A 12,396-nucleotide genomic window follows, 5' to 3' on the forward strand; every position below is an offset into this window, starting at 1 on the left:
GTTTTACTATAATGTATATACATGTGTTTTAATTTATTATTATTAATTGCATAACTTTAAATAGATTGCAAATGATAGTTTTTATTGACTAGGTACCAAGAATAGAATTTTATGACAAGTACCTATAAGCAAATTCTAGGTTACAGTTTATTATTTGTGATAAAAACCTATTACATTTAGATGAAGTATCATTTGAAAAACTAGCATTGTGATGTTTTGCCAATTAAAAATCAACAAACAGTAGGCAAGGGTCTAAAAAATGTATATGGAAAACAAGTTGTTAAAATAAAAAATAATATTTATATTATAGAAACGCATTGTGTGACTTTCGTGTCATTCTAGCTTAATTTATTGTAACAAGTAGTAACTGTTTTCAATTAACGTTTTTGAAAATATTTTTCTTACATAACAGTCGAAATAAAACAACCTTTGAAAATAAAAAATTATATTTTTAAGTTTTTACTTTTTTAAATAACAATATACATTTTTAGAATGTTATAATTATTTAAAGTTTAAGTGAGCGAAGTTTCAGATCAACATTTTGCGGACTATGTCCGCACCACTCTCACCCTAAACTTTAAATACTTATAACATGTAAACTATTCGTCTGAGTTTTAATTTTTGTGTATCAAAACACTTAGAAAAATATTCTGTTTAAGAATATGAATTAATTTAAAAATACTTGTCGTTCAAAAATGTGTTGTTTTATTTCGACTGCAGATTAAGTAAGAAAAATATTTTTTAAAAAGTAAATACATTTTAAAATAATGAATGGGTTGATAATAAAAAAAATTACTTAGTATATTATAGAACTCTACGCAATACTATACATGCTATAGAGTTACCAAGTTTTTAATTAGAAATCATGAATGAGATATTGTAGCAAATAAAATTTTATAATCTTATTTATCTAACATTATATTTTATGATAATTTATAGATTTTAAAAACCATACTATTAAGTTAGGATAGTTTATCTAAATACGATAATATAACAAGTTACTTCTAAGAATATCGATGTCTTATATTTGAGTAGGTACTTAATATTTATAATGTATAAATGATTTGCTAATTATTGTATACAGTTTATTTTTTTTAACACACACTTACCTAAAATTATATTTTTGTCAGTTATTTTACTATTTGATTTTATTTATTTTCACATGTTTTTGATTAAAAATGCAATAGCGCTCAAGATTAATTCAAGAACATTTATGTTCTGATTAGCGCTTTTATATATATAAGTTTATTAATAAAGAGAATAGATATATACCAGTAACCAGTATATGATATTGTAATGAACAAATAATTCGCAAAAATGTAGAAGCAAAAAAAATTTTGTTTCGCATTAATAAGTTTTGATATTATTTAATAAGTTAAATAAAACAATTTTATACTACAAATCACAATAAATTTAGTAAATTTAATAGTTATTGATACTGATACAAGTATTAATATTATATTATAATATATTGAGTAAATATTGTATTATTATAGAAATTATTCAAGGATGAAAAAATATTTTTCCCTCCTTTTTTAAAAACTCTCAAAGTATACCACTGGCTCACTAACAATTAGCAAACATATTATAGTTCATAGCCCATAGGTAATGAATAATTTTTTTAATGATCTGGCCGTACAAATAGTACAGTTACAATTTTAAATTAAGTAGTAAAACAGTTACAATATTGTTAATTAATGTAAGCACATTTTTAGTCCATACAGAACACCTAAAATGAATATGTATATTTAATTTATCATTTGCGTAATATTACAATTTATAAGTCTTTTTATTTACAATATTCATACATTTTGAACTTAACCATAAATTTTAAGTTTCTGTTCTTTCAGTATATTTTAATTTTTAGAATTAAAATTAGTTCACAAAACTCATTATTTTATAATGTTAACTCCAGTATTAAATTAAATCTAAATTTAAAAAAGAAATCATGCAAAACATGAAATAAGTTGTTTTTATAAAATATAATGTATAATAAATTATTTATAGTTGAAAATAATAATAGAACAATGCTTACAAAAAATATAAATATTTGTTAAAAGACTATAAAAAAATAATATACTATTAATTTTGAAACAGTTAAAATAGACTATATTAAGTTATTACACAGTACCTACTCAGTACTGTGGTACAAAAGATGGGCCAGTTTTTTTTTTGTTTTTTTTGATGAACCATGCATTTTTAATCATTAATGAATAGGTAAGCATTTCCATACTTATTAAAAGTAAATTAATTTGACATTTTAAATTATATAAAATTAGTAGCTTTACCACAAACTATAAATGCAAAAAAAAAATTGAAATATATAACACAATGAAATTATATTTACAAAAAAAAATTTCAATTTACAATGAAAAATATAATTTGAAACCTACTGTAAACATTTCATAGCTTTCAAATTCAGTTTTGTTGAATGTTGAAATATTATTTTTCTTAATCTTAATCTTAACTTATATTTAAGTTATTTAGTATAAAACTAATTTAATTTGATTAATTAATTTACAATTGTCTATGTTGTTCATTTAAAGGTAACTTATTCTAAATATAATAATTAATTAAATGAATACACATACAATAAATAAAATAAACAATTAGCTATATTTTTTTCATCACTAAACCTTGTAAAACTATAAATAAATAATATATAATTATCATCTATTATCACTTTACAGTGCATGATCACATTGTTTTAACAAACTATGTTTACATGCCATATTTTTAATATATAAATTTGCAAGTGAACAAATATTCAATACGGTACAATTAAATTGAACAAAATTATTCAAAAAAGTATTCCATTGATTTTAAAATGTATACCGATTGACAATTAATCATCTCTTACATTTTGATTTCCGGTAGAAGTGATCACACTGGTCAACATGTCTCTAGAGCCCAATTGTTCCATTGATTGCCCATTACTTATAAAATTAAAAAAAAAAAAAAAACTTAGTTATAAAACAAAATTATTATTACATAATAATTAGTACATTGAAATGAAATATTTTAGTTCTATACTTAATTATTATAAATATTACTTAATTCTCTGAAAAATTAATTTAAATGCTTACTTTAACCCTACTTTATCATCATACCTTTATTTTTATAAATATATATGTAGCACAATAAATAATAGGAATAAAAAATATTCATTTTTTTTCAAATAAAATTTGGAAATGCAATGCAAATTTCAAGCTTACAACACAATTCAGCCAATATACATAGTTTTTCTAAAATGTAGGTGATTCACTATATTATTATTTTTTACTGGATTTATTTATTTATTGGAAGTTGTTTTCTATATTTATATAAGTTTATGATAAAATCAAGAAATTACTTTTTTTAAATAGTAACTATGTAAAATTATGCATACAACATTTAAAGCACATCTTTTAGATAAAAAAAAATGTACATTACTTGCTTATCTCAGAAATGGCTTATCAAATTTATTTCTTGGAAAGTTTAAGGTAAAGTCTCTTATTTCAATTAAACATTTACACTCAACTTACAATATTCCAAACTTAATAACTAGAATCAAATTTATGTAGTGAAGGTTTTTAAAATATTTAAATTTATTTACTTAGATGTATGGCGGTTAAGGTTTGTTGGCGGTGGGGGTAATGAAGGGATGTGAATTTGAGAGCTGTGAGGCAAAAAGTGTTCTTGTGATGTCATCACTGCTTGATCATAACCAAGATGTCCATGTTGATGTTTATTATCTGAAGAATTAGTAAACAAGTGAGGAAGTAGAAGCTTTGTCACTTCTCCTATAACATAAACGTCATATTATTATTATTATTGCATATAAATAGAAAATAATATTAATTATAATTTTTGAATTTTAAATAAATACTTAACTCTTAACCTTTTTTATCCAGTTAATATTTTAAAATTAATTAACTATTGACTGTTGCAATGTAAAATAAAAATATAAGCAATATAAAAAGCGCCTTACAAAAAAGTAAACGCAACTTATTCTACAATTATACATTTCAAATTATAATGGATATCTTTTTCTAGTAATTTCTCTATAGCCTATATTCTTGGTTATATCATTGGTTTTAGAATATTCTTAAATCAAGGTATATTATAATTTTTCAAACTATAAAAATATTCAATATATCTTATAATACTTTATAATTTTAAAGAAAATATTGAAATTATCTTAAGAGTTAATAATACTTTTATATTTCAATTTTTATAAATTATAAACTAATAATGATTTTAATAATAGTTTAATTTAAATGATGAATAATCTAATAATGGTATTACAACTGAGTTTTAAACTTAAATATTATAGTATAATTATACAGTAATTAAACAATTATTTACGATTTAAAGTAAGTAATTTTTATGTGTAATGCGTTTTAAAATTATGTAATTAAAATTTCACAGTACAATAAATAATAATAATTATTAAATCGTATTTAATTTTTAAGTTATGTACAATTGAATTAAATCTAAATAAAATAATTAACTTGTGTAAGATTGTATTATTTTGTAGTTTTAGAGAATTACTACTCAAATAGAGTAAACTCGATTTATATATTATCTTTTGCATGTTGGTTTATTTTTATTTTTTTTTAAGTAACTGTGTCTTGTTATGTTATGACGTTTATAAATAATATAATACATGAAACAATTATTTGATATTAATTTCTACTGCTCGTAATATACAAATTTATTATTCATATAGCATTCGATTAAACATGAATAACATTAAACACAGACTTTAGCTAATGAATTTGAATATTTCAATGAATATGCAAAAAAAAAACTAATCACCTATTTATATAGTTTTTAAACTAAGTACGACAAACTCAGCGATGGTACAATAGACATTTGTATAAGCATAGTATTTACAGCAATACTTCATAAATTCAAATATTCAAGGTAAAAAGTAAATTTAAACTTTTATGTTTGGTGAAAGAAGTATGTAATGTGTAGTGTACGTCGAATACTACAATGTGTCAAAACTCAACTCGCTATTATTATTGTATTATTATATAGTTGATTTTTTTATGTCACCGTGTTTACCGCCGCCACGAGATCGTTAAACATTTTTCCTTATCAGCTGTACACCACCTCTAACTCTTTGTGCACTTCACCTCTTATTCCCTTGTGCAAACACTGCAATATTGACACACTCGCTGATAAGACCATAAATCCCATGCACGCGGGTCGTGTCACTAACACTGAGCCTCCCCCAAATGCACACAACATATTTTTCACCGAAAAAATAAAACAAAAGCCATTACCACGTATTTAGGTACCAATATAATATCATATTATATTATTATATTGTATATTGTATATAGAGCCGATTTATTATTAATATTATTACCTTTCTCTTTAGACGACGAGTTTTGGCTGAAACCTCCGATGGACGGGTTTTTTGGTTTCCTCTTTCTCGTTTGTATGCCGTCTTTCTTCATCGTCAACGGCCTATTGACCTGAAATCACCCATGAGACAATGTTTATTTTCAAACCCTAGTTAGTCATCTGGGTTTCCTAGTTAATATTGACACAAACAGCATACAACAGCCATCCGGTGCACGCATAATATGGCGTGGGTACACGGTACACGGTTGCGCGTGCGCGTGAGTGTGTTTGTATATGTGTGTGAGTGTTTGCGTGCGTCTATGACGGAGGTTTAAGGAAAAGGTTTCGCTCTCTGCGGATATTTACTCACCGGGTGACGCGATATGAGCCAAAATAGGAGCCACTGACGAATTAAAAGTAATTATTGTTTGAAAACGAGCGAAGAGGAAACAAAAACGCTTGCCAACCAACATACGGTGCTGGTTTAGCTGTTTAGTCCGCGAGAAAATGTTTGAAACGTTTTATACTTTTATTACTACACCACTGAATATAGGAACAGTAGGCGGTACACACCCGGTTTGGTTCGAGTATATTTTTTTCGTTTTTTTTTCACTTAATATATTACAAATGTTTATTGTTTACGGCGGACGAAAGTAAAAGCCGGTTAGGAAAGACCGAGACACGACGAACGACAATATTATTGAGAAAATACACGAACGAGCAAACAGATAATAGTTATTAGTTGCATATTGTATATTGGATCCGTGGGAACTGGGGATCTGGGATTCGAAAATAGTGTCATGTATATAGTATATTATATACCGATCGCGGAAATTTAAATAATATCTACAAGTTGTCAAACAATATCGAGATAAGTAAAACAAACCATTGGATACATTTTAGAAAACGCTTGTAAATTGTATTAGGACATTTTATGTACAAGCCCAACAATTGACGAATAACAGAATTGTATAATATATAATATTACGTATATCTACTATTATATTTTACTAGCTGATCAAGCTCTGTGTTGTCCATGTTTAACTCCGTTAAACGTAAACTGCACAAATATTCAATAAAATTATTTGAATTTTTTTGACCAATTATTAAGTACAGATTTAAAATATATCCAATCATAATAACTATTTAATTTTCTGTAATATCAATGGTAATAGATATCAGTTTATAAATAAAAAAAAATTATAGTTTTTCGCGAATCAACTAAATTCAAACTGTGATGAAAAGTAAAACTTAGGTAATAAAAGTAGTCTATAATATTACGGATTTTTCCGAATCTTTAAACAAAAATTTTATGAAAATCGATCGATATCGTGGACTTGCATAAAGATCATTTATTTTAGGTCCTTGATTTTATGTAGAAAATATATTTATTAATTATAGGTGGATCTTGCAAAGCGTTACCGTGACAAATTAAAATGCCAGTGGACATGCCCTGTCTTAGACTCTGTTAAATTTAAACTACATATATTTTAACATAGTTATTTGGGCGATTTTAATTAAATATTAAAGGTATTATAATAACTATTTTATTTATTATTTATTAATCAACGACAACCCTATACTAACAAACAAATATTTGTTTTTTGTTTACAAATAAATTCTCGTGTGAGCCCTTTTTAAAATAGAAAATGTAATAAATTAGCTCTGAGGTGCACATCATCAAGTCTATCTTAAATTAATTACATACCGAATTGCAGAACTATGAATGCGATAGACTTGACAGTAGATCGTTTATATACATAAAAACATTGTCTTTTATTAATAAAGATTAAATTAAGCATATCAAAATTTGTGGGGAAAATGTTAGGATTACATTCGCAGTCAATAATAATGATATTGACCGACCTTTATGATAATCTACACATACGCTTCAATGGAATTATAAAAAACCGCTCCGATTTTGGGTATGACTTTGCAAGGGAACAAAACTAATAATAATAATAATAATAATAACAAATATATATTATTATAATATACTACCTATTATGATTATTAATGCCAACTAATGTATAAAATATGACGACGTGTACACGTCAAATAGGTATCGACGTCGTTTAATAATAAAAAACAATAATAAGTATATATAAATACATCGTATTCACGACGATCGTGTATGAACAATAGCTTACGTTGTGCAATTTAAAATAGAGACCACAAGCATTACACACTGGTTCTCCGTTGTTGTTTCGTCTCCACAGAGTCGTCGTATTTGTCGAGCAGTTAGCACAAGCCACTCCGGAACGTTTGTTTCCTGTTTGCTGGAACGTGTCAAACAAAATTTCAGACCATTATAGACGACACTGTGACCATAATATGACATTATTATTATCGCCGTGTAATTATTGTAATATTATAGGAATTAAATATATAATAATATATACACGCGGGTAACTTTAATGTCGATAGTGAGTACATTATTATTGTTACAATTTATCTGTGTACAGCCACAAGCCATACGATCGTATACGGAAAATTTTTTTTCAAGGATATGCATTATGTATTAATTACATGTTTATCGTTTTTGGTTTATTACTTATTGTTAAGGGGTTTTTGTTATTGATCGCCTCGAAGTCGACCTATAGACTATAAAACATGGTGAATATACTGCGATGAGGAGTGTGAATAAATGATAATACGTGCTCGGGGTGGTTTAATCGATCAATACCGCTAAGACGATTATCAAAATATACGATATCGAACGATTTGATTTTTCAATAAACGCATTTAAGAATATTTTTTGCTTTTAAATCCATAACCAGAAAATACTACCATGTATTATATATAATTAATGAAATCGCTTTAATTAATGAAGAAAAGAAAATTAGCTAGTGAACATTTTTCTTAAAATAATTGATAATATGCTCATAGAAAATAAAAATATTACTATTTATTAAAAATAGAATAATTTTATCAGCTCAAGGCAGAAAATTGTTACCTATTATGATTAATGCGGATTCAATGATTTTTATATTATATAAATGCATCTGATTTAGATATAGAAAATCAAGATATTCGAGTATCTACAATTTTTATCAACTAGGTCTTTAATTAAATTAATTTCTAATTTTTAGAATATTATACATATTAATTAAGTACAAGAGCGATGTTCCAATGGTATTATACCCATAAATTATGCGATTAGAATAATAATTTTAAAATTTGATTTATAAACTCTATTAGTTTTTATCCGTCCGTTTCTTTTTCAATGGTTCGTTTTTATTTTATTTATTTTCGTGTTGGTCGTAAATCGTTTAATTGTAACGATATGTTATTATACACATGTTAAACATAGCGCAGTTATTAATCAACTATAATGGAACATTGTATACCGTATTATTGTTAAGTCCACTGGTTACAAATATAATGTATATGAATTATACATTTATAATATAATATACCGGCATAATAATAATAAATTAACACAATATATACGTGTCGTCATAATCGGTTTATCGTGTCATATCGTACTTGGGTAGTTTTCTTTTGCGCGGACCTGACCGGCGGCCGATTCACTCCGTTGATCCTGTTGTACAAGCCGCACGCGTTGCATAGATGATGACCCGTGCCGTCCCTGCGCCACAGGGGCGTCACGTTAGCTGCACAATTCACGCATTCCTTCATGTCCACATTCAGGATGCCGTCTGCGAAAACCAACAAACGACAATTGTCAAAGTGTACTTCATTTGCAGTCTAGTGTCACGGCTATTTGTATATAAATATATAGAACTCTAGGGGCCCGAGAGTAAAAGATTAATTAATTATTATGCATAATTATTTTAAATCAAGCCACTAAGAAGACGCCACGCTCGCATTTGCTGACTCCGTCTTACAAGTGGACAACCTCAGTTCACGTTAAGCTTTATAACTTCGTTACATTAAAAATTAGATTGAACGTATTATGAAACTCAACGGTAAAAACATAATCTGTGAAAGGAAAATTATTATTTTTTTTGCAATAATTCGATTTTTTAGTAAATTATGTGCGTTTTTAAATTTAAATATTTTATAGACACTAAACTCGCTAAAGATTAAATTAGGTACCGTAAGAAACTAACACGTGAATCGCAAATGCAAATAATATTTTAACCGTTAAGTTTTATAATAGGTTAGTCGATTCACTCTAATCTTTAAAACGGAGACAACAAAAGCCGGTATAGCACCCTTACTAAGTGAATCGAATAAACTTTGAACTTATACTCAAAATGTGTAAATACATGTAATATCTATTGTTAGGACGTTGATCGCGACCCCCTTCTCCTTTGTAATTGCGGTACAAAAAAACGTAATATACCGACCGACTAATCGTTAATTGCTTAAATAAATAATGAAATTCACGCGTAGAGTAAACCATCACCTGCGTATACGTACTTTGATCATAGTGTTCGTCGATCCATGACGGTCCGGGGTTACCGGTCTGGAAAATGGCGTACTGCTGAGTCACCTGTATGCTTCCATCCGGCGGTCCTAAGCCGACTTCTTGAATTTGCAGTGCGTTTGCCGCTGCTAAACTTTCGTTTGCCGCCGTTGTAAAGTCTGCCACCTGTTGATCATGGGATCCCCAAAAATCCGGTTGTCCCTCACCACCACCTCCGCCACCGCCACTGCCGTTGACGTCGTTTTGATACTCGGGTTGCTGCTGCTGTTGTTGCTGCATCAAGGTCTGTTGAACGTAACCACCTTTCTGGTGACCGGATTTTACGCCGTAATCTCCACCACCACCGTGGCTTTCCTTGTCATATATGTTGAATATGTCATTCACTGGTTGTTCGGTGTCGTACGTTTGATACGTCTGATACGAGTTCTGTTGTTGGTAATTCTGTTGTTGCTGTTGCTGTTGTTGCTGTTGCTGTTGTTGTTGTTGTTGTTGCTGCTGTTGCTGTTGCTGTTGTTGTTGCTGCTGTTGATAGACGTCCGTCACCGATTCTAATGTTACATAACTGGAATTCGGATCCATTTTACTCTGCTGCTGCTGTTGTTGATGATGTTCGTACTTGATCAGAGGTTGTTCAAAACCACCTCCACCACCACTGCCATCCTCAGGTGACTGTCCTCGGTACTCCAAATATCTGATTCGCTGATATCTCTGATTATGATTTGGAAATTCGGTGGTAGCGACGTACCCATGAAACGTGGGCAACTTTTCCATCGGTATTTGCAAATTCACTTCGGTACCATCCACGTTTCTCCGGAGTCGGATGGCTTCTGCGGGCGGACTATGGTCCTTTTGATACTCATTCGGTGACGCGGCCTCTTCGGGCGTGTGTGCGGCGGGCGTGCCGTTTTCATTAAATCCGTCTATAAGTACCTCCGTCGAAACGCATTCCGTCGTATTATCGGGAGTACAGTTTCTAGATAATCTAAAAGGCAGTAAAAAAAATAAATATATACCTATACTGTACATAAGCAACATACCAATTACATACCTACATACTATAGTATAGATTATACGTATGTGATATATGTAGTATATGCGTATAGTATAATTTGCAGGTAATATAAAACAATTACCTATGCATTAAAAAAAAAAATAAACTAAATAACATTTAAATGGTGAAATTCCATAATAATTACTATTTACATATTATGCGGTTTTAATATTAGACAAACATTGTGCTGTACGGCCATTGCTCTTACCCGTTATGTCCAAAGTCTCTCTGTTGTTGCATTTTCAACTGCGACATTGCGTCTGCCGTATTGCTCTCGTTCCTGGTCTGCCCTTCGACGTTAGGCACGGTGGTTATGTGACCCGACGTCGTAATAGTCCTGATATGTGCTGGGGCGGGTCTTATCACCCCCCTGGAAGTCTCGTCGCCCTCCATGCCCTTTGACATTAATTTATTAAATTTTAATACATGTTACTATTATATATCAGCGAAGTTTGTATTATTATTTATTATGAATATAATAATATATAATGCATATATATGTATATTATGTGTATCACTTTTGAAGTCGAACGACATTGTGTCCAGGACGTTAGAGAGGAACAAACAACGGTCATTATCGTGCCTGTGGGTCAAACTCAAAAGAAGTGAAGAGTGAAGCCGCGGTGTCGACCGCGACTTCCGGACGGCCAGACCGATCAAACACGATATTTTTACGTCATCGACAACAAAAAACGTACGCACATAATATTATGTTATTATTTATAAAAATTAAAAATACAATATTTATATTCTCTACACAAACTTTAGAATAGACGACAAAAATTACACGTTATGCGCGCGCGCGCACATGACACTCATTCTCACTCACACACACACACACACACACACACACATGACACAACACACACGCGGCGCACACAAACGCAAACAGACTATCGGACTACATATCGGGTCTAGGGACACTACCAGACCGAGCGACTAGCGTGAGACTGGTATTTTGGCCTGTGTGCCGCCACGTCGAGTGCATCTTTTTATCTCGAAACCCGATGAGATAAAAACGGGTGCCCCGATATCTTTGTCGCCCGTTTGTTCGATAACATAATGATATTATACACACACAATATATATTCGGAATAGCCGTTGTCTAATCTTACCCCAACTTTCCTGTCAGAGATATCCCGGTTCGCGTGATAAAGACTACAACGACACGAAAAGAATAAATAAATTTACCTGGGCGCTATCGTGCCCGACAGTAGCGTTTCGACGACATGATCGTTCGGTGCGCCATTATCGAGCGGAACGTACGGGAACAACAACAGCAACAACAACAACGACGACGACGACAAAATCGTATACACCCAAAACACCAGGGCAAAGAGTTCTCTACTACGACTGCAACACTCGAGTAATTTACCGCGTTACGAGTAATGGTTTACTACCCGTAACCTGCAGGACGTCACGATGAGCTCGTTTATGCGGTGCGCGTCGGACGGAGGTGTATTGTATAGTGGTGTGGTCGTCGCGCGTTTTTTTCAATCGAAACCGATTTCTCGGCGAGAAAATCAAATAAAAGGAAATACAATAATTACGCTCGAACTAGAACAAGTATATCATCGTAATATGCGCAATGACTTGGCGACGAATTCTGTTA

At 30.1% G+C, this 12,396-nt stretch overlaps 1 protein-coding gene across 2 annotated transcripts; it reads right to left on the minus strand.

Moving 5' to 3' along the window:
* Positions 1 to 2,618: 2,618 nt before the first annotated feature.
* LOC112597268 (probable basic-leucine zipper transcription factor Q) lies at positions 2,619 to 12,396 on the minus strand. 2 transcript variants are annotated; one of them, XM_025343247.1, is made up of 8 exons: positions 11,976 to 12,396; positions 10,993 to 11,180; positions 9,727 to 10,715; positions 8,827 to 8,999; positions 7,488 to 7,616; positions 5,360 to 5,468; positions 3,596 to 3,782; positions 2,619 to 2,936 (listed from the first exon to the last, which is right to left on the minus strand). In XM_025343247.1, exons 2-8 carry the CDS (start codon positions 11,175 to 11,177, stop codon positions 2,846 to 2,848), a joined length of 1,863 nt encoding a protein of 620 aa, XP_025199032.1. In that variant the 5' UTR covers positions 11,178 to 11,180; positions 11,976 to 12,396; the 3' UTR covers positions 2,619 to 2,845. The 2 variants fall into 2 exon arrangements, with proteins under 2 accessions (XP_025199032.1, XP_025199027.1); XM_025343242.1 differs by lacking the exon at positions 11,976 to 12,396 and adding an exon at positions 11,303 to 11,805.

This window comes from Melanaphis sacchari, unplaced genomic scaffold (assembly GCF_002803265.2).
Source record: "Melanaphis sacchari strain LSU unplaced genomic scaffold, SCAv2.0 Contig0_pilon_pilon, whole genome shotgun sequence".
NCBI lineage: Eukaryota > Metazoa > Arthropoda > Insecta > Hemiptera > Aphididae > Melanaphis > Melanaphis sacchari.